Source organism: Diuraphis noxia, unplaced genomic scaffold, assembly GCF_037042655.1.
Source record: "Diuraphis noxia isolate RWA-SAM2 unplaced genomic scaffold, SU_Dnox_SAM2 contig0001, whole genome shotgun sequence".
In the NCBI taxonomy this organism is placed as follows: domain Eukaryota; kingdom Metazoa; phylum Arthropoda; class Insecta; order Hemiptera; family Aphididae; genus Diuraphis; species Diuraphis noxia.
In genome coordinates, this window is record NW_028301711.1 from 93,178,450 (window position 1) to 93,203,706 (window position 25,257).

Consider the following 25,257-nt stretch of genomic DNA (forward strand, 5'->3'; position numbering starts at 1 on the left):
TTAATAGAATAGTGTGCTGAACGTTTAGAACTTGAATTTCTTTAAACATAAATCAGGTGTAATATTTTTTATCTTAAAATATGAATATGAAATATTTTTTTAAAACGATATTTTACATGAACCAAAAAAATAAAATTTATATATCATATTGAAATAAAAAATAAAATTTAATGAATATTTTTATTTTCAACAAAACATTGTTCCTTTAATCGGCTGTAGCCCATAAGCGCAAAAATAAATATTCCATAAGTGCAAAAAATATTACCTTTTTAACAACCCATAAGCACAAATTAATTTTATTAAAAAAAGTGTATTTTATTAAAATCATATAGTTAAAAACATATAATTAAAATCATACAGTTATTTCGTGATTATAAAATGTGTATTTAAATATAAAAATATATAAATAACTATAGCTATAATAGTTGTTTCTAAAAGCTAATAAAAAAAAAAAAAAAAAAACTATAAAAATTGTATTTAATTTAATAGCAACAACTAATAGATGTTTTGTTTAAGATCAATAAAAAAAAATAAATAAATAAATAAGTATCTTAATAATAAATTTGAAATTTGAAGCCCACAGTTTTTAAGTAATCTAATCTTCAAATATTTTTTATCGTAATTTGTTACGATAAAATTCGATAGTACTAAATACTAAATTAAACTGAAATAATACTATTATAATTTTAAAATGAAACCTAAAGTGTAATGGGTACAATATTGTATCAGGTAATACAGTTTTGTGCTTTTATACCATTACTAAGGTACAAAAGCACAAATTTGATTCGCGCTTTTGATTTATCGAAAAAATTTGACCTTTTGCGCTTTTGGGATTCACTGCTTTAATAATTTATAAATGGAATAATTCAATTGAAACTGGAACTGATTAATTTTTTACTGCAGATTATAATGAATGGTAATATATATATATATATATATATATATATATATATATATATATATATATATATGGAATAATTTTAATTTTGGTTTGAATTAATAGCTCTATTATATAAATTATTATCAACTATCACACAATATAAACTATTTATTTAACTTCATCGTATAACTATTTTTTTACTTTTTTAATTTTCAGTTTAAAAAAATGTATCCACAACTATTGCTATTGAATTAATTGAAATTATATTGACCTTTTGAAAGTAGCTATAAAAACTAAAGGATGAATTTGCGTCATATAAATTTGATCAAAACACCTTAGAAATATTAATTTTTGTAATGTATATTTTTATTAGTGTTATTCGTCCGTTTTATGCACGCCAAACATTTTTTTTTTTTTTTTAACACAGACGGGCTTTTCAATCTTAAATACATCAATATTTAAATATTAACATTATCGTATAATTAATAAAAATTAGTAAAAAAAATATATTATCTAGAGATGGACAACATTTTTGATATCAAAAGCCGAAAAATAAATAAAACATATTCACAGGCTGCAATCTAAATATAACTTATTTCATCTTAAATGAAAATGCATAATCTTATCAATCTTAGTTTATTTAAATTCATTACCAGGGCTAGGATTTGTATGCAACAGCATGTTTTTTTTGCGACTTCTGATTGTTGATTTTATCAGTAATGTCCACGAATCACCTCATGATGAGATAAATGGTGGTGTTTTTATTTTGCATGTTTTTGATTATCTTGGATAAAATGCATATATTGAATAAAATTAATATTATTGCATATTTCCATTATAAGAATGCGAAAAATGCGAAAAATGCATGTTTTTATAGTATATTATTTCGTAATTAATATTTATAATTTAATATTAACACTTCGTATTTAATTCTAGCTCAGCTGATTAAAGTATTAAACTTGATTTTTTTGTCAAACACAAATTTTATTTTTATAAATACAATCCTATGGTACAATAGGTATGCGATTAAAGATTGAAAAGTTTGACGGAGAAAGATAAACACAATTAATAAAAGTATGTCGGTCAATATAAAATCTAAGATAGAAATTAAAATGCATACTTTTGCATATTTTGGTAAATAAAATGCATATTTTACAATTTTTTATTGCATACAAATCGTAGCGTTGTTCATTACTATTAAGTTGTTCATAAATTTAATAAGATATCTAAAAACAAATAACTTTATAATCCGCAGATCCCAGTCTATACAATCTTAGTTTGTAATTTATATAAATTATAAATGTTAGTCACTGGTCCTAAACATTTTTATGAGCGGCAAAATTCGATCTGCGGCCCTTGAGGGCCTACCCTAGCACTAGTGTATTGTAAAGAATTCTATTTAACTATAAGAAACTATTTATGATTTAAAATAGTAAATTTTTTAGATTCTACACTACCTAATGTACTTAAAGTAAATTTCACAGTTTTCAATCATTTTTCATAATTTTCAAAAAAGGTTCAATAATGATAACCACTTAAAATACTACTCCTTTGTCCAATAGTTTTAAGCAGTAAAAAGAAGCAGATCTTGCGTAATTAATAGACTGTTGGAAAAGCAATAGCTCTACTTAGAATATAAAATACTAGTGGCAATTTAAATACTTGACAATGAAATTAATGTAAATATAATTATTTTTCTCATGAAAAACTAGCTTAATATTCTTAATCTAGTTAATTGAGTTTTTAACTTGAATTGATTAAAAAAATATATGAACACAAGAATTAATGTGTTTTTTTAATTACGATAGTTATTGGTAATTAATTTATAAAGTTAAAACGAGAGTAATTTTGAAATTGCAAGATTTTAAAATAACTCAATATTAACTTTATATTTTGGTTTAATAATCTCTGCATGTCATTCATAAATTTGAAACGATATTTGACCACACTTACCCACAAGTCTTATTCGTATTACATATTATATTATTAGCAACTTATAAGTAATGTTGATCTCCAATCTCCCATCTAGTAATTTAATACTCACATACTAAATAAATTGTGATATTAAAAAATTTCTACAAAAAGCATGTCTCGTTTTGAGGACAATCGTTGCAATCGACAAATATTGAAAAACGTTTTAAATGTAGGTAAGCAAATGGTTCGTCTTATAACTTTTTTACACGTTTTGTCCATCGATATCATATCGTAATCCAATCATGTCTTCAAAATTACAGCACTGCTCTCAGTTAATTAGCATTGTAAATAGGCTTTCCCATTGGTTAAGATTCACTAAATGCAACAACTCTGTAGTAAGCAACTATATATATTATATATTCAAATTCTGTAGATACCTATCAAAAGTAAATTATTTTAAAAACTATTTTTTTTTACTTATCAAATTTCAATTAAATGGAAACATTTAAATAGAATTGTAAAATATATAGTTAGTGGCATTATCTTAATCTTTGATTCAGTAAACTAACCTAATCTATACGAAAATAAATATTGTCATAGAACAGTAATTTATTCATTATTGCATATAAAAATTAAATTTTGAATAGGAGCGTATCAGTAATGAATCAATAATACAATCGATAAGAATAATTTAAACTATTTAAACATTAGGTGATTAACATTTAAATCAATATACGTATATTTATACCAAGAAATTAAACCAAGAGATCATTTGCACATGAAAATAAATTATTTAAATCAGTAGTGAAACTTTTTTTTATTTTTATTAAAAAATAAAGACTCTTCAACTCTGAAAATTGATTCGACAGAAGCTTAAGTTATTACTTTATTTTAGAATTCTATGCTGTTTAAAAAACAGACGCTTAAATATTTTTACCGATTGAAATGTGTGTACTTATCGTAAAATGAACTATACTTATACTTAGTCTTATATTCTAAAACTATTTATAGGATAAACCGTTTAAGTAAAATTGACTATGAAAAGAATCTAAAGAATATTACTCTACTCTGTAGAGTTAAACAGTATTAAGTTGTGATCGTATTTGATTTTTAAATAACAATTAATTATTGTTACATTAGAATTATAGAGTTTAAATATAAATTTAAATGATGCTTCATGTATCATATTCGACTTAACAGTATACTAAGATATGGCAAATTTAAAATATAAACGAATTTACGAAAGTAAACCAAAATATTTCAAATGGATTTCAGAATAAAAAACTCCCAAATACGACATTATTTCGTTATGTTACCGTTGTGCTCTTTAAAAAAAAAATAAAAACTAATTGTTTGTTCTGGGTGAGTTGTTGCAAAAATAATCCCTCCAAAAGGTCTACCCTATATCAATATTACTATCATTTAACGTTGTTGACATAGCAGAGCTGATTTTAGATTTTGATAGATACTTCATTTTTTCGACTTCAATTAAAACTAAAGAAAACCAAAAATAAAATAAAGCATACGTAATCTTAACACTATTAAACTGTCAACGTTCGTTTTTTGGCTCATCTTCTTGTAGTATCCACTTGAAAGCTTCGAAAAAAGACATACCATGATCAAGGTTCGAGTCATAATAACATTTACAAATTAATTTTGATAAACTTTATTTTAAAATTTAGGTAAAATAAGGTTCGAAATAAATTTTATTCATGAATCTCAAACATAAAATGTGAAAACTTAATGCAAATATTTTTTTTACATTTCATAAATAATCATACAAAACAATTGTTGACTTTTAGTTTAGCTAGTTTATTTACAAGGCTGGGCATTAAAAAATTGAAAATTTAAGTTACTTTTAACCAAGTAAGAATTACTTTATTTTACTTCTAGCGTAATTAATTTTTGTTCTTTACTTTATTAGCTAGTTAATTTTATTGTCACATTAATTTTTTTTCCTAAAATCAAATCAGAGGTTGTTTAAATTAATTTTACATAAAAAAATAATAATAATTAATATCGGAAAAATCGAATATTACTATTGGTTTCAAAATTTAATATTTAATACCTAACTAACAACATATAAAATTGGCTATCGTACATAAAATATATTGAAAATAATGTAAACAGAAAGGTGATAAAGGTAATTACGTCATTTAAAAAATAAAAATAAAATATTTACTCAGTATTTAAAAAATATGTTTGTTTACTCGTTAATTTAGTCGATGTAAATAGAAATATTTATTGCCTATTATTATATTTATATTCATTTGTAGAATAATATTTAATTTTATAAAATGTGTAGATAATTAGTTATAATTTAGTTTTTTTATGGTCATAAGTAGGTAAACAAACACATAAAAATAATTAATTTTTTTTGTATTCAGTAATTTAAGTATATTTACAGCAATTCATTTTTATACATGCATTTATTTAAAGCTATATGACCTCTATTAAATTATAATTGTATTTGTTAGAATCAAAAAAGGTTGAATTTTAAATTTTTGTATAAAATAATTTAACTGGTTTTTAACTAAGTTAAGTTACTTATACTTTCTAGTAGCTAACTAGTAACTTTTTAAAGTTAAGAAAAATAAAAGTTGAAATATAAACCTAACTTACATTTTTCTATATTAAATTAAACTTAATAAATTAAATTTAAAATAACTCGCCCTGTCTTGCCTTGCTTTTTTTTGTTTTGCATTTCAAATAAAATTTAAGACATTTTAATAAATAATTAGATAGAACTAAAAACAATAACAAATTGGAATTCATATTATGTTCATAATGTGTTTATTACTTCTAGTCGTAAATTTGTACGACATGTTATTTATATTCAATAATTAAATTTTTACTTTTCAAATTACAAACATAATATATTCCTATATAAATATTGTATTTCAAGTCTACTACAAAATTCTCGTATTTATTATTTAAATTGTCTCATATTTACTAAAAATAAAATTACTAAAAAAAATGTTACCAGGTATCTGTCATTATGCTTATTTTAATGGTTTTAAGACTGGTACAACATAAGCACTTAAAAATATGATTCCCGAACCCTGATCATAATACTTTTTGGCCATAGGTCTTATAACCGGCCAGACACGTTTGTCGTGTCTATTCCCTCAACAGTGGAGTTTTTGGTCTTCTCGCTGTAGCCATTTTAGTCGGCTTCGGTGTCGGCGGTGGCGCAAAGGCGACAAATAAAAAAAAAATAGATAAAATACAAAAAATACCACCAGACGACGATCCTGTACTGGACTGTCTGTCCAAATCGGTTTACGGCGCTCAGTTGAAATAAATCAGACTTTTCATTGCAAAAAACTTTTCACGCTGTACTGGGATACATGTACACAAGAAATATCAATAAGACGTTAGAGTTTTGACTGGAGAAAAAAAAATATTAAAAGTTAAGAATCGGTGTTGGATTATTTTTATTTTTTTGTCGTGCTGCTTTGTATTGAATATACATAAATAGAACATCACGAGATATTATATTATAGTTTATCGTCCACACAAAGCTAACGGAATCATTCTGACGTTGGTGCATAGAAATTAATTTACATGTGAATAATATAACAATTATTTATATTCCTCAATGGTGTCAATGTATACAAGTACAAGCGACGCGTCAGTTCGTAGTTTGATTAAAAAACCATTGATAGTAATGATAATGTTAGTGATTCTAAAATATTTTATCATAATACAAAATATTATGAGTGCTATACTCCTCGAGTCGAACGTTTCGGCGTTTAACTATTGTTATTTTATCATTCTTGAGTTTTTGTTATTTAATGATAATCGATTTTCTATATTAATGTAAGATCGTGTCATTATAATATAATAATAAGAATATTACCTATACTACTAAAAGCCAAGAGGTTACATATTTGGCGGTTGCCCTATAATAATAATGACGACAAACGAACAAGGCACAACCGCCAATGTGCGCTTGGAGTTAACCATTTGCAAACTTAAAGTTAAGGTAGGTAGACATAAAAGCTCGTAAATACAACTTTGAAGATTCACTCGACTCGACGAGTTGCTTGTATATCATATCATGTCACGGTTAATCGTGAACCGTTTGCGAAACTCTGCCGTTCGTCGTGCTCGATAAGCGATATAATATTAGTATCAATATTGGGACACGCCACGCTGGTCAGAAGTGCTATACTACGTGTCTACGCTATGACATTGTATTGTGCAGCTGTTGCACATTAAATTATAGTATTTAAGATTAAATCGAATGTATAGGCTTAGAATCAAAACAAATAAACATTTTGGTTTTCGGTAATAAAATTTTACATCGGTTCCATGTTGTTAGGCACATGGTATTTAAGCACAATGGAGAAAGCGCAAGTATTTTGGAGCCTTTTTCTGAGAAATTGCCGATATTTAAAATAATTATTAAGAGAAAATCGTGCGTCCTGATACATTCGTCCGACGATAAAATGCGTAAAATGCTTGAAAATCGATTTGATCACCTAAATCGAGCCAATGTACACAGGTAAGTAAAATTAGTAATTTATTAAGCATGCGTTTAATAAATATAGTCAGTGTTGAATGAATCATTAACTATATGCATGTAAGTCATAATAGTTGTATTTAACTCGCATTCTTGACAATTATTAGTATAATTATGATTGTAATCATCATCGAACAATATTGGTCCTCGCGTGTCGGAATTCACACCGGTCACGAGATTATATAATACTTAAGCTTAGATTTTCTCTGTATACGTGTGTATAAAATATTATTCTTATATTATGCATTATAAAACTGTAAAAATGACTCAACGAGTGTGTAGGTTAAAAAAGAACATCTTACCCATTGTAGAATATCCAAACGCTTATCACACAATATCAACTCCAGTGGTTTATTTTTGTTCATCTCAATGTATGCACCATTAAATAATCCTTTTTTGTAGTCCTTCATTGCTATACTCAAGGCGGCGATCAATGGCGGCCTGCTAAGACAATAAAACATATTGATACTATAATTATATGTTGCCTGCAATATTTGTTTACCACCAACAGTGGGTATATAATTGTTATTACAATTATAATCACTGCCAACGGTATAATGACATGTTTGTTTATTAGGCAAGTGTATAAAATCATATAAAAATCGAACTACCTATAATTTTTCCTGCTCAATGAGTACAGTTAAGTTACTAATTAATAAATCAGACATTATGAGCTGTAACAACTACCAAATACCTACTAATAATAATAATAATACAACTACTGAACTAAATCTGACCTGTTTAATGAATAATTATTGTCAAAAACTACTCAAACAGGTTTACTTATTCAAAAATAAAAATAATATTTATATATTATACTGACTTAAAACGATTGTATTTAAAATTTCGCTCAAATAAGTCTTATAAAGAAGAATTTTAATAGTATTTAAAAATACTACTCAAAATATTTAAAAAAAAAAAAAACTTTTTACAACATTGTTCCTGCTTCACCATACCTGATAGGTTAACGTATTAATTGATAATATTATTATTTTCACCTCCAATTGTTTAAACCAACTTCGATTTGTGCGATCACGCGTAACTAACTAAATTTTATCATAATTTTAAATAGTTGCAAGACAACGGATCAGAATTCTCTTTTTTCCAGTTAATTTAATTAAAGACTATATGAGTATCGGGTACGAGTCGCGAACATAATTATTATTTATAAGATTATTTGATTAAATAACTCATTTTAAACTTATAAAAACTTTTAACTATAAACACAAGACGTTAAACCCCTTCCTCTCCACTTGGACTCTCTGCTTTTATATTTTTATTAAATTTAATTTTGCTAATATTTTTTTCCCGCTATATAAACAGAGTACTCTTCTATATTCGTATACCACATGTACATATTTTAACTTCTCATTTTTCGTTAGAATATAAAGCTCGCCTCACTTTAATTTATATTGTTATTACTAAGTTAGATTTAATTTTATTATTTTCAGTTTGAAATACACTTAACAGTTCGGAAATGCCTCGGCAATACGCCCAATACCCATGTGGATAAAGAATAAGAGGTTAATGAAATAGCCGGAAATCCCGAGGATTAGATATTATGTGTAATATATTGAACAAAATAAAAAATTTGAAAATTAGAAATTTCAACACAAGAACCAACGTAATTTGTCTGACGCTCATGTTTTTTAATGTGATATCGACCCCCGGAAGGAAATCATTAGCCACAAATGTATAATGGATGTCTCAAATTTAAATTCAATGATGTTTCATTATTTTATTTAAGAAACTATTTTGAGGGGAGACAGTGTGTCATGTATCAGGTCGTCTTAAGATATTTTATATTATATTAAATATTGCTATTAGTACAAATCAATTAATATAGAATAGCAGTCATCAGGTACCTAATACTTATGTTATAATTATTTATTTTCTTATAGTTTCATATTATGATTAGGTAAATTTAAAAAGAGATAACGTTTTATATGAGAAAGTGCTTATTATGTATACGTACAAAATACCTAAATATATTTTCAACACTACACAAATTACGTTAAATGATTGTATGTTGCCTATACACTAAACCTTGCACACAAGATTATAAATTTTTTTAAATATATAACAAAAAAAAAACTGACAAGCCAATGTTGTGTGTATTTTTATTAATAATAACTTATTATAATACCATTCCGAATACGGTATGATAGATCATCGTGATAAAAAAAAAAAAAAAAAACCAACAATAATCAGTGGCTTTAATGTCTTCCTCCAAAATGGTTAATATTAATTTATTGATGCAATTTTATGATCATCATTCATCATATTACACGTTTCGAAGTGTTGCAATTTTCATTTTTTATATTCGATAATTTAATATCTTGAAAGCTTCAGTTAAATGTCTAAAGTACATTAATTATTTTTATAGGTTTTAAAAAATAAAACCATTGTTATGAATTTCTATAAAAACGTCACTGCACTAAACTCGTTGAACATGCTAATAGTCTCAGTACGAGCTTATCAAAAACAAAAGTTGATGAAAGTTTAACTATAACATGGGTAACATGGTTCTCAATGACCATATCATCGCATAACGATAAATTTTATGAAGGAATTATTATATAGATGAATTGTTTTTATATATAAAACTTGATTTGTCGATTATTAAGGCGTCGCAATTATTAGGTACTGCTAGGTATACTGCAGTTTGGTATCCAACGAGTTTTCAAAACTTGTGAAAATCAAAAAAAAAATTTAATTAATAACCGTCACGTTTTGTAATGATAAACATATTATGAATTTCCGCGAAAAAAATATAATTACCCACCAGCATAGTTATATAATAGACTTATAGTAAATATTTTTTTCTTGGTCTAGTCCTCATCGATACACGGATTGTAGTCTGTTAAAATTAATAATAATATTATTATGTATATTATAATATTACATTCAATGCTTGAATTTGAGTGAGACGTGAGAGGATAGTGTAATACTACTTTTAAAAATTGTTATTGATGAAACTCCTTAAAATTATATTCTAATCAAAAAAATAAAATAAAATGAAATAAAATTTGTGTACTTATTTTTATAGTTTTGTATCCCTTTTTTATTTTTATTTTATTCAAGTATATACTCGTATTACGGATACCAATGACATTATCTAACTGTCGAATAATATACCTCCTATATAGTATTCATTTGTGTATATTTGAACTTATTTTTATGTCTGATTTTTTAAATTTTTCATAAAATTACGTTATAATATATATACGAGGTACCAATGTTATATTTACGGGATTTCTAACAGTAGACGATGAGTGTTTCGACACGTCAAGCTTTACGAACTACCCGCTGAGTTGACTGATGTTTTGACCTTGAACTCTAAAATTCTTAATCTATATCTTATTTTATTTGGTTAGGTAAAAATCGGATAAATTAAATAATAATAAAATTATGTTTTTCATTTGTACACAATAATGAAGTCACACAACATAATACAATTTAAAACGGCGATTCTTCTCTCCTTAAATTTCTTCATATCTCTAAAGCTCTAGTCTAAACAATTTTTTTCCGTGATGCCAAAGTATATTTTAAATTCAACCCACAGTAAAAGAATTGTTGGAGACCATTTAATGTTCTAGATGAAAAGATTATTTAAACATTCTCGTCAAAAATAAAAAAATTATAGCTATACCTGAAAAACTGAAAATGGCAAAGAAAGCTTTTACCTAGCGGACGCGTCAATTTTGGTCTAAATCACAATAACACCACGACACTAGCTTTTTGGTCGGTTGAATGGAGCGAGACGAGTGACCGCGACGAAAACCGTGGCTAGAAGGCAGTGAGTTTCTGAGTTTTAAATTATGCGTTTTATTTCCATTTTCGTGTTATTAAAATAATAATATAACGTAGGTATCTCATATACTTATTTAACACTCTTCGTTACTTTCTACTCTGTCCCACATAATATTAATCCCCCCGAGTGACGGTAACTATGATAATAATAATAATAATATATTATAATGATTTAATAATATTATAGTATTATACTGAAAACTGACTCGATAAAGGCACGATATCGTTATTGTTGAGTTGTCAATCAGTTCATTTTCATTGTGTACAGGTATGATTTTTGAACGAGCGTAAAAGATTATGCTTATCATTAATATATATGCAGACGTAAAATCTTACTATTACTCATCTCAATATTTTTTTGCTTATTGCTGCATTCGAAAATTCGTATACGCGCGTTTGAATCGACTTAAACACTTAACGACATTTGAACGGGTTTCCAGAGGTTGAATAGCCCCAAGTTGAAAATGCCACCTCTACAAAGGTTTTTAGTTCTGTTTTTCAAAATATGTATTTTGTATTTATTTAAACATTATTATGTTATAATATATATTATGGTATTATACGTGTAGTATTGTAATATACTAATGTGTTAAAGTGTAGGTGTTCTTGATAAAAAAAAAGCTATTTATTTTTAAATTGTCATGGACCACCTCTCCCTCATCTATAAAAAATATATCTGAGGACACGCAAATGCATAGTTACCCACAGACCCACGTTGAGTCATATTATAAAAGTGTAAAACCGCATAAAATGTTTATCTTCAATACCCTATGTGCCATGTCATTCCTGACACGTATTTTGTCGTCACTAAATTTATGAATACTAATTGCAGCTAGCCGTATCATATATGATTTTATACTAATGACAGTATCAATGGGAATACGTTATTATACTTACGGTTTTACTCCAACCTCTTTAGAGAAGTTTAACGCTATATTTAATTTAGTCATTCTCGTGCAGTTTATCGAATTCTTTTGATAATAGCAATTTGGTTTTCCACTGCATGGAAATAAATCATAGATGGATGTCGAAAATACCGTTTTGGAGACACCATTATTGGTAACGCTGACTGTTAACTCTTGGCATGCATATGACACGATCTAAACAATATATATGCAAACAAAATAAGCATTGATTAAACATGGCATGTGATGCAGTACGCAACATCGTATGCGGCAGTAGAGGATTTGATGTAATTTCAAACGTGTACAGAAGCGACAAATGATAGTAAGAAGGAACCATAGAAAAAACAGTAAATAAAAAAACTGTTTTCTCCCTCCTACTAAAACTGTCATCCAAGCGCATTTATATTTATATCAGATGTAATTGATATTTCTTTAAAACTTTTTCAATATTTAGTGTCCATCATTATATTATCGTCATATTTAGGGGTTTTTTATTATTATTATTATTATTAATATTTACATTAAAAAAATAATGGCCTATGGCGGGGGGGGGGGGGGGCGTCGTATCGATTGTACATAGTCAGTTTAATAAATCGGTTAGTCACCAATTCTCTCGATTCGAGTGTTTGACATTTCCATGGTGATATTATGACAATAAAATAATAATATTGTTATGAAACGTCGTATAAGAAACAATAAATTATTTTAATTACGTGTCATAATACTTGGTGTGTTTACCTTATGACCTTATAGGAACCATTGCTACATTTATTTAGTATTTAGCTATGATCGGAACAAGGTACTAGTATACTTAGCATAATATGTAATGACTAATGACTGTGTTGTATAATTGGTGTTGTATAGAATCAACATTTTTTTTATTAGGCTATCCGTTATATAAATCTAAAAACTAATAGGTAAGCTTATTTGCTAATAATAAATAAAATAAAACAATGATATGAAAACAAAGTAGAGAAGCCACCCAATTGAGGTTTTTAACATTAAACATGCCAGGAGCATATAGCTATATTATATCATTATTGTTGTTGTGGTAAATACGTGAATATTGTTTTTGTAAAATTGCATCACATCAGTGCATTGCGCTGCATGGTTAACATGTTCGCTTTATTTCAGGGAAACACGATTTAAAACGAAATAGTTAACTATAGTCCACTAATCACTACTATTCCGCCATGAAGTGCTATTATCGAATAGCTTCTTCATTCATTCATAACCATGACCTATCATGTACCCCTCCATTATACTTATTGTAAATATTTCTTTTATAGATTGACAAATTAAATAAATATGTAAAAAAAAAAAAAAACGAAATAAAGGGCAAAGGGGTAAGTGGATTTGGCTCTACTGTTCAGTAGCTTACAAATGGGTGTTATTAAATATTTTTAATTCAATGATATAATATCATTGTATATTATACAAAAAACAATTCTGAGCAGAAACGATAGGTCAGTCTACGATATTTTATACTATATTAATTAAATTTAAAAAATATATATGTAATCTATGAAGGTATCTATAAAAAAATTCTAAATTAATCAAATCAGATTGATTATGTACCCGAATCACTCAAATATTAATGATATTAACTATTAAAATTGGAATATAAAGTACACTCTAGAACTTTCAAATATCCATGAATAATATTTTTAAATTACAAAAATATAGCTTTAATTATTATCCTTGGTTATTTAATATTTAATTTCATTCAAATTTGAACTTAAAATAACTATAAACAAAACTATATTTGTATAGTTTTTAGATTTTTTTTGCAGCAGAATTGACTAATTACATGGAACCAGGTTTTAAATTTTTCAATCCTCAGCTATTAAAGTTAACCATTTTATAAATTTTAACAGTTAAAAATTAAATTTTTAAATTTTAAATTAAATAAATTTTATCAAAATTTGAACTTTAAACGTTATAAAAAAAAAAACATGCTGTGTATTTTTAATATTTTCCAACTGCTATTAAATCAACTTATGGGGAATCTTTTATTAAATTTTCAAGTTTTTTGACCCAATAAATAAAATTGTATTGACATTAATAGAATAAAAAAACAAAAAAAATGCAAAATTTCAAATGTCTATAAATATTTTTTTTTTTAATTGGAATATTTTGAAAATTTTGAAATTTTACCAAGTATAGGAATTGGTAAAATAAACATTTGGTGTAAATTTCATATTTCTACAATTATTCGTTTTTGAATTACAACAAAATAGTAATAAAATGTATACTTAAAAGAATAAAAATACTAAAAATATATAAAAAAAAAATTATTTTACTAATGGCCTAGTTGTCGATGTACTTTGATCAATAAAAAAAATAAGAATATCGGTACAAGAGATATTGAGTGCACATCCAATGTTGTAATTCAAAAAATACTCATAAAAATTCCTGTTTTTCCTTAATTTCTGTTTTATTTTCCCTGGTGCTTTTGAAATCTACTGAGGATTTCAAAATTTGACCTCCCCAATGCACCAACTAGATTCAAAAGCTACTGAAATAAAAAATCGAAGCATTATTTCGACAACATATCGTGTACGCAGTCACAAAAAAAACACACACATTATACATTCAGAGCGCCACTCAGAATCTTATAGAGAAACACATCGTAATTACGGGTTAGACCGCGTCGGGTAATTATGGGTAGAACGTTTAAATAAAGATATAGAAAGACCATACGCCGTTTATACATTACGCAATACACGATTCATGTGGATATCGAACTAAATTTGAAAATCGGAACGGTTAGCGTATGTACTCTGCAAAATATTTTACGAGGATATTATTATGTAATTAACAAAATAGTAACGATTATTAAATTATTATTTATATATTATATACTAAATTATACCTAATAATATTATACAGGAAGTTTTTGATATTTTTTCCGTAGTTTGATTTTTTCTAGGATGGACTTTTTCACGGTGCCTATATTGTTGTTGTCATAAGTTATAGATTAATTAACTTATGTTTAGACGTTTAGTTATACATTTATTATGATATTATTATTGTTATTATTATTATCATGATTTTAATTAGAAATTTATTTTTTCTACATTATTTGATTATTTTTTTTCTTTCTTAACTTTTAAAAATGTGTGAAATTTATTTTTGAGAGTGACCCGAAAATCCACAATACAAGTCTGTGCTTGATTAAAATGAAAAATTCTGAGGACATAGAAAATATTACTATAATCGCAGTTATTATCTCTTTTTAATAATCCTCATGAGGCTAAAAATTTATCGCAAGCAGTAAAATAAAAACAAACACAAGTTCTTACCTTCATCATAACTATTATCAGGAAGAATATCAAACATATGATTTTGCATTGAAACCGATTGGCAACTACACTGTTTCTTTTTACTAAAATCATTTTGGATGACTGAAAAAAAAAGAAAATATTAATTATAGTAATAATAGATAAATTGATAATTTTTTTTTTTTATTTATTTATTTAGAAAACACCATCTTAAAACATTTTCAATGTATTTTAATATCACAAAAATCCATCGAGTGACAAATAATAATTATAATTTATTTAAAACATTCAACACAATATTATTAATTTACGAATTATTATGATAACGCTGTGTGATGTATACATCGGTTATATAATTCATTTGATATCCAAATCAATATTTTAATTATATACAATAATACAACTAATAATAACAATAATAATAAATTATCGTGATGTCAGATTATTGTTTCATAGCCGAACGGTTCGATCCGTTTATAGCGACGGTGTTCGGGCGTCGTCATCGGCTGTGACCGTCAACGACAATCGATGCCATAACGATTTAGGACTTTGAACTTGAACCGTGGTTTCTCGTGTACGCCTGACACGGATAATATATAATATCGTATTATATATTTCGCGCGTACTTTCACGGCCGACTTTCTTCAGGCGTCGATGACCGGCCCGTACAACGTTTTCTCCGTAACGTCGTTTACGTAAAGAGAGAGAGAGAGAGAGAGAATGAGAAATTATTGAAGAAAAAAACCGTCTGCGCCGGCGGTGAGTTCCGACAATATAATGTTTTATAATATTATGCGAACGAACGTGGCAAACTCAGGTCGACGAACCGGTAATAGATATCTAGTCCGCGAAATCAAATGATGACGCGCGTGATGGTCCCTCCGCGATCCGTACGCGCGCGTTATGAATGTAATGATATATATTGATGACGATGATGATGATGATGATGATGCAAACGAGTAATAACGCGATAATAATAATAATATGATAAATACTTATTATGCTAATGTGCGACATCTGTCGATATAATGTAATTATATCTACGAGAGACAGAGACCGTAATGAGAGTTAAAGTAACTGATGCATACGATATATTTTACGATTTTTCGGTCACTTAATAATATTATAAAATAAGATAATGATAATAATACACAACACAAAAGTATACTCCGTATACAGTCCGAGCGAGTGGCGATTATTATTTTCTGTCGTATTTCACACAATGCGATTGGGACGTAGGTACCTATTATACCTGGTTGTAATTTTGTGGACAACGATTATAATATAATATATGGTCGAGTCTCAATAGCATACATTTATTTCTTGTCTCTTGAATAGTTATTTCTTGTCGTCTTGTTATATCATGAGTTTTGGGTGTCAGATTCTCAAACGATTTTTAGATGTGTAGTGTGTTACGGTTTCAGGTCAATTTTGGTGCATGTAAAGCCCCAACTATGATAACATAATATCACGCATTTTTATAAATTATTGTCAAGTTTTAACAGGAATACTTCGCATGAGTCGAACGCAGAAAAAAATTCACTAACCCACAATGTTATTTGCACTCAATTTTGTCCAGTACGGAGGTGACAAGTAATAATGATTTAACCTACGAAATGGGTTCTACGCGCTGTTTACCGTTGATACGACGTGTTTATTTATATATAGGGTGTCCCGTGAGGATTTACCCATTGCGATATATCCCGAAATAATGGAGATTTCAAAATTCTCGTTTTGTTATAAGACTCGACGGGAAAAGAACTACAACTATTTAATTTGAATGTTTCTAGTTTTGAAGGAATAAAATATTATTAAAAAATATCACACTGAAATAATAAAATTCGCAATTTTTCTCGAAACTAAAAAAAAAAAAATCAAAAATCAGGAAATTAATGGAAATACAATTTTGAAACATCAATATTTTCAGAAAAATTAACTCTGCATAATGGCTGTAGTGATTTTTTTGGAAATATTTAAATAAAAAAATATATTTTTTAAAATTTTTTACTAAAGCATTAAATTAAATCAAAATGTGAAATGATCGCAGTTCTTATCCCGCTGTGTATCTTATTAAAAAACCAGAATTTTTAAATCTCCATTATTTCGAGAGATATCGCAATGGGTAAATCCTCGCTGGACACTCTGTATAATATGCATACCGAATACCGATTAACCACGTCATGTCATAACCTACATCATAATATCATTAGATCGTAATATTAATTATATTATAGTAAGTTAAAGCTGTTGGCAGAGAAAATTCGTCGCAAGGACTTAAAAATCGATTCAGAACCACATGGCGGCGACCGAATGATGATCCGTCTCCGATCCACGAAGGATGTGGCTGGTGTGTCGTAAACAGCACATTACACGTTTAGGGACATCGAGACGGTGTTTTACTGTATGCGCAAATACATGTGATAATGTGACGACAGCAACAATACACACATTGCCGTTTCCGACAGGTTGAAAACGGTCTCGTGTGGGATATAATATAACATAATAATAATATATAATATCTGCACATAATATTATGTGCATTGTTATAGTACCTACGCGAACGGAGCACAATTATGTGGCTCGCGTATTGTGTTCCGGTTGTGCATATTTTTTACCGCTTCTCTTCCTCCTTCTCATCATCTATTCCTCGTCGCTCTTTGACTTCCATTTCTTCCACTTCTACTTCTTCTCCTTCACCTTATTCTCTTCCTTCTCCTTCTCATCATCCTACTCCTCCTGGTCGTGTTTCTCGTTCTCCACCTCCCCAGGTACACGGCTTCTCTCCCCCGAAACGAGGTCAATCACGGTTCGGATCGGTTGCACGCCGCCCCGCCCGAGAGAAAGACGGTCAACGACCTTAACCGGGAACGGCGGTGAGTTCACGAAACGCTATTATTAGGTGTGTGTATGTGTGTGTGTGTGTGTGTGTGTTTTGTGTACTGGCCGCCGCCGCCGACAACGAGTATCGTAATACTTTCACCGGAGTAGGTGAAATTTCTTATATTCTATTTTTTTGCAGACAACTATTTTTTTTTTAAATCTTTATTTTCCTTAGGAACGAACGCGCACGTTACACTTTTACGTCCCCACCACCAACGCCGTGTTCGATGACGACAACAAAAATATATCGCAGAAATACGTAAAATATCTTTAACGACGAACCGTGTACTACACGAGAGATCATGTGTTATACCATTCTACTCGTACATACGTCATAACTCATAACCGGCGAAAACCAGTTCGTCGCGGTCACGAAAATATGTAAAATAATAATCATTACAATATTATTGTAATGTATTATTATATAGTGATAAATATTACTCTGCCGACGTTGTACGATTCACTTCCTGCTCGAGGTCGTGTTTTTTTTTTTTTTGAATTTTGGGTTTGGTTTTGTACCAGTATTTTTTTTTACTCGCTGTCGAATAGATACTTACATCAGCCAATTATTATGAGTGTAATGTACACGACATCGACGTGTCAAGGCGTAAATATTCCAAATTATTTGCGTTCTCGAAAACCTATAACGACCAGAATGCCGTTTCTGTCTGTGGGTTAGGTCGATGTCGGTGGTCAATTTATATGAAACGATTAAGAATAAAGTAATGACATAGTACGTATAGTCGTTTTCAAAGTTACATTATATTATATCATATTATATGGGTACCTAATAGTCATTAGTCAGTATAGGTACCGTTATTGGTGTATTATATATAGGTTATTAAATGTTTAGCAACCATGAAATTATACATGGGAAAAATATTGCTTTACACAAATGTTTACTCGATTTAATAACATCAAATACTTACATATATAACTCGATAGCTGCAGAGTCGGACAACATGAACAATTTATAGTTATTACAATCGGATAAAATAATAACTTGACCTACAGTCGAGGAATAAAAACTATAAAAATTAAATAATAATAGCTTATACCATGGTAAAATAACTTTTCGACACTTGAGTGAACTGACAGAATTCCTCGTATCTGTACTAATTATAATATATAGGCACATCATTAACTACCAGTCAGAAAACGTTATACGCAAATAATAATATATTAAACGTAACACACTATAAAATGCACACATAGTAAATCGCCCCGAGGACGAGGTTGTTAATAATCTGTTTATAAACTATTACAACGAGCCATCGGTCAATGTACTTAATCATTTCATTATTGTATTGAAGACTGGAATTTGACGCAATGTCATTTTATTTCTGGTATTTTAGAGCATTATTTATAGGTCCGTAAGCGGAAATGTTTTTAAGGTACTAAATACTGACAATTTACGTACAATTTTAATTTTGCATTTTTAAAAATGACATGTAAATAATATTGACCGAACATTAATTACAATATAATAATAGCATTATCAATGCATAGTACAACACGTTTACCGAGATTCCAGCTAATTCAAGGATTTACTTGCCGGAAAGTTAAACATGAACAACAACAAGACCAATCTATGTAATTGACACATTAGTATTATATAACTTATAATATATAGCACGGATCACAGGTACTATGTAGGACGTAGGTATTCTCTAATCATCGCGGTACAACATATTGTACTATAACACTATATACATTATAATAATCTGAGTAATCGCTTCGGTGTTCTAAATTTTTAAATTATAATGCTCTCGGAGGATTAAAAAGTAACGTCGTGGTACAGTTTCACAGATAGATTGTTTTGGCTCTGTTTTAAACAATGCACCATCGATATTATAGTTTATAAGGAGAACGAACACAAAATGTATACAAAACAATATATCGACGTATCATCAGTTGAGTTATTTTGACCTGCTCAATTATTTAGAACGCGTCGAAATTGATGGGACAATGCGGAAAAAAAACAACATATTATCTCGTATTATGCCCGACCAGAATATTCGGCTAACCGCCTTATGAGTTATGAGTCATAACTTATGACATTAGTGAATATTATATTTTGTAAACTCCGAATGAGTAGGTTTACTATCATAATCATCGTACAACGCATGGGATTACAAGATATAATAATAATATTTTAAATGGTAAATATTTTGTATCCAGAAAAATATTAATTTTTTAGAAATATTTTTTCTCGTAAAACGGAAGATAACATTACTAAACAACATTTTTAAAAATATGTTTTATTTTACTTTTTCCTTCATTGAACGCAGCATATGTTTTAAGTATACTGAGAATTCAATCAATATTAAAATGTATAAAAATCGAATTTCAAGCAAGTATAATTATTATAACTATATGTATGTAGACATAGGTAAGTAGACAATATATGGTTGGTCCATTATCACACTTCTCAAAACTTATGATACTGATTATAATCCATACCTAATATCTAGGATTTTAAATTAGATTTAATATTTGCTTCCCTCACGCAATAGTTCCATAGTTCCGACTCTCAGGCCAACCACATCATTTTTTTGTCCCTGGAACAAAACTAAATCCAGGCTGCTCTTAAATAACAATTAATTTTCAAACATTTTTCTAATATTTAATGAACTAATTATTTGCATGAACGACAACCCCTCTGTTACAATGTTAGGTTTTCTCTTGGTATTATTCTTATTATTTTGGTACTATTCCATCTCTTGACGACTTTAAACTCATTTTATGGTTTAAAAACAAGTTATTGTAAGTAACGGGTATTGAGTAATCATAATGTTAAATACCATTAAGAACCTACATAAGAGTTTATTTATAAAACGATGCTAAAAGTAGTTTAACTAAAATCGGGTAAGTTGTAAATGTGTTTTTGCTGTACAGTAGGTTACAAGTGGGTAACTGTAATGGATGGAATTAAATGTGAATCCAATGATATTATATCATTGTATACGAAAAACAATTCTGAGCGGAGACAGTTTATCTGTCTAGGATATATTATAGATTATTAAAAATGTTCAAATCTTAGATTTAAAAAAAAAAAAAAAACTGAAATATTTTGATATTTTTACCATGTCTAGGTAATGCTAATATAAGTAAACAACCCAAATTCAAAGTTTTTACGAATGTTTTTAACCGAATTACAACAAAAAAACTCCCAAAATTAAAATGTCTAAAAATAGCTCAAAAATTGTTAAAATTTACCGACCTTTAAACCGTAAGGAACAAAATCCAAAATACAATAAAAAAGATCACTTGTCATTTATTTTTCATTTAAAGTAATATTTCTTAATAAATATTTTTTATTCATATTTTATATTTGGTAAACAATAAACAATAATTAATAACCAACAAACGATTTATAACATTTATTAAATTAAATTACTGTGATAACATAAACTATACGTCAACATAATATTAACTATATTATAGGTACAACAAGAAAAAACTAAAATAAATGAAGAAATTTCAGTTTTGAGAAAAAAGATTTTAATATTGGTATATGTTAAATATATTACATTCTTTCTTAATTCAAAAAGATTCAAAGAATTTTACTGTCGGATTATTTAGGATGAGAATAAAATGTACTCCCCCCCTCCCCCCCCAAAAAAAAAAAATAAATAAATAAAAAATAAACCACTGATTATTGCTGTATGTCATAATAATAATAATTATTATTATTATTAATGATACTGTATAATATAATATTATTATTATTTTATTCGAATTATCGAATTATATTAAATAATATGTTTTATAATTCTTCGTGCGAATTGGCTTCGTGCCATAATAAATAATTAACAACTAACCAACTACCTATACTATTAATTTTTCAAAATTTGATTTTCAAATATTTAAATCGTCAAAAGATATTCTTTTTAGAATAGGAAATAAAATGTAGGTATATGCTGTTCAAGGTGATCAACGATGACGATAAATCAAACTATACAAATATAATAAATTTATTCAATAGTAGTTTAATAACGACTTCAAATTATGTAAAAAGTTTTTCCAAAAACGTAGCCTAAGAATGTTTGATAAAATTAGCGTTTAGTTTTAAAAGAATCACCTTGTATGAATATAATATGATACCACTGATACCAGTTATAGGTTTACTAAATTTATGACGTGTGCGTTCTGAATAATGTGGAATTAATGAGGTTATTGTCAAATAACGAAAATGTTTTGCACCCGAATCCCAAACACTCACGACGAGCGTTTCTGGGTCGAAGGTATGAACATAATATAAATATTATAATACTTGTTTACGAATCATTTACGATTTGTATACGAAACGTCATACTCAAACAATAATATTGTATTTGTATAGACATATAAAATTATGTATATAATATGAAATTGTTTGAGACATCCACGGATGACGTGAAGAAGCGCACTTAGCATCATTATTATTGCGCTCGTTTTCACAAAATTCTACGGATTATTTACAAAGTATTTTACAACAAAAGAATGTTAAGCTCTGAACTCTGAAATACCTGATCCTCAAAAGTTGTTCTGATGTTTACAAGTCCCGAGTATTATTGCAAAGAATTAGATCGGAATTTGCATTAGGACAGCGAACAATCGCATTGCGCTTTTCTCAACGCTATTTCGTACACATTTTTGAATTTTTCCGAATAATTGTGTCAAATAAAGGCTACGGGAATGCATACAAATAATTACTTAACGTTATAATATAAAATCCAACGGGTACGATTTACAATTTGAATTCTGACGTTTCATTTCATTAAATCTTACGATTTCAGCAAACAACATAGGAGACATCCACTTGCTTACCCACTTTTTTAAATTACATGACTGAAGATTATGGCTCTTATTTTATTATTAGACAAACAAAACAGTTTATCTGAGTTATTCGTGATTTGATTTATTAACTTCACTCAATCAGTTTAAAACTCCCTTGAAATTAATATAATACATTTAATAGCACACTTGATACTAATTTTAACGAAGTAAAATAATATTATGCTGCAAGTGTCTACCCTAAATCCTAATACCTGCCTAATTGTTTTACTAATTACACATTTAAATTATAAATATTGTATATAAATATATAACACTTATTAGTTATTAGGTAGTAGTTACTACGTAATTACACACTGGTGTTAAATAAAAATCACCAAATTTATTTTATTTTTAAGTACTTGATTAATCTCTATACACGTTTGTAGATAGACAATTTATTAAATTTTAAATTGTTTGTTTTTACAGTATTGTTCGTTTCATACAGTGTATTAATAGTTATGACTCGATTCTTGAGTTATATATATTGTATACATTACATCGTTATAATTATAACTAATAGATAGGTATACACTGTGATTGATTTGCTTGACAACCCGTTAACTCAAAACAAATGAATGTGATTGTGAAAATGAACTTGACTTATCAAAGGGGTAATTTTAACGACACTATTGTCAAAGTTTGACGTTTAACCCCATGACTATTGAAATTCTTTTATTCTAAAAAAACACTTGGCCCAAAAGCAATGTTAAAATATCTTTGCAATTGCGTGATATTTTTGATTTCTTATCAAATATTTATTTTTAGGCGTTCGAAATAGGCAAAATAACATCAGTTTCTACGTGTGACTTTTAAAATTATATTTACAAACCTTATTACCTCAAAATTTATTAAGCTAAGGCTCACTGCGATTACCTGATTAATGATTAGGTTTATGGGTACTGCACTCAAACGTGACATATTAACTGAGTTTATAGTTACTTAAATAATATTAATTAACTTATTGGATTCATAAAACAATAAATTAACACACAAAAAAAATCAGTATTTATCACTACAAATATTGTAACTAAAATAAATCTGGCAGACAAAAATTCATACAAATGATAAATCATATGTATATAATATTTTTTTTTTTTATTTAAAATTAAGCCACAACAACATAGATTATTGGCTGAATATGTATATAATATATTACATTATAATACGAGTATATTTGTTTTTTCTTTTCTTATATAAAATAACTAAAAATCTCAAAATCCACCACTGTTATAGACATCGAATATGAGAATAACAACTTTGAGATTTAGGTTGAATAACATAATAGCATATGTACCTAATCAAACATCGAAATCAAAATAATCAGATAAACTTAAGAAAATGCAAATAGGATAAATATCAAAAGCTGGACGGGCGTGATGGTGAATCACTCTGTATACAAACTCAACAAATAATCTAAGTTATAACACAGTTGTTTAATGATAAAATTAAAGCTGTTTTATATATATTACACTATTGTTTATCTAGTTTTATAGTTTTATAGATATACATTATATGGTAATTAAGAAAGAAAGAGGACGCTTGTGGTTTAGAATCGAAGACTTTTTAAAATGTACTATAATGGTCGTATCTACAATATTTTTGTTTCGTTTTGTTTTATTTATTAACGCCAAGTGGTGGTTTTCTTAGTAGATAGTAAATAACATAATTATTAATTAAACTTCAGATAATATAATTTAACAATTAAAGTGCAATTTTAAAGTTCCTATAACAATTTTACTAAAATAAATTGAATACATAATTAAATACCTAGTACGTTTATAGAACAAGTATTGTGCAAGGGCTCGTTATTAATGGAACGAGACATACGGTTATGACCATAATAACAAGTGAAATTTTGAGGATATAATTACATAAAAAAGGGAATCGCTTTTAGATTGATCGTGGAAGGAACACGCTACAATGTTCAATACAATATCGTAACTAGGTACATCCCACAAACCATTGAGCTCATGAAAGACAATAGTATAATATTATTGACATTGTGCACAAAATCGTTTTTGAGACGCATGATACGTTGGTATCGATTCTCGCTAAAAGTGTAAAACGTCGAGCAAAAATGTATGACGTATACACTAGCTGCTGCTACTGTGAGTATGGAATGTTCATAAATTTGGCGTTGTAGGTAAAAACACTAAAACTAAAATAGTTTATTGTTTAGTATAATATGATATCGCGGGTATTTGGCACTCGCTCGGTCACGCGAAAACATCA

General features: G+C 27.8%; 1 protein-coding gene across 1 annotated transcript in view; it reads right to left on the reverse strand.

Annotated features, from left to right (window-relative positions):
* Positions 1-5,237: 5,237 nt before the first annotated feature.
* The window catches only part of LOC149062485 (uncharacterized), a 66,338-nt gene continuing 46,318 nt past the window's right edge, over positions 5,238-25,257 (reverse strand). Inside the window, exons 4-6 of the mRNA XM_089217113.1 lie at positions 15,346-15,447; positions 12,033-12,235; positions 5,238-7,766 (exon numbers count right to left, since the gene is read on the reverse strand). Coding sequence (XP_089073239.1) covers positions 7,562-7,766; positions 12,033-12,235; positions 15,346-15,438 — 501 coding nt within the window. The 5' untranslated portion in view covers positions 15,439-15,447 and the 3' untranslated portion in view covers positions 5,238-7,561. The remainder of the gene's footprint in view (positions 7,767-12,032; positions 12,236-15,345; positions 15,448-25,257) is intronic.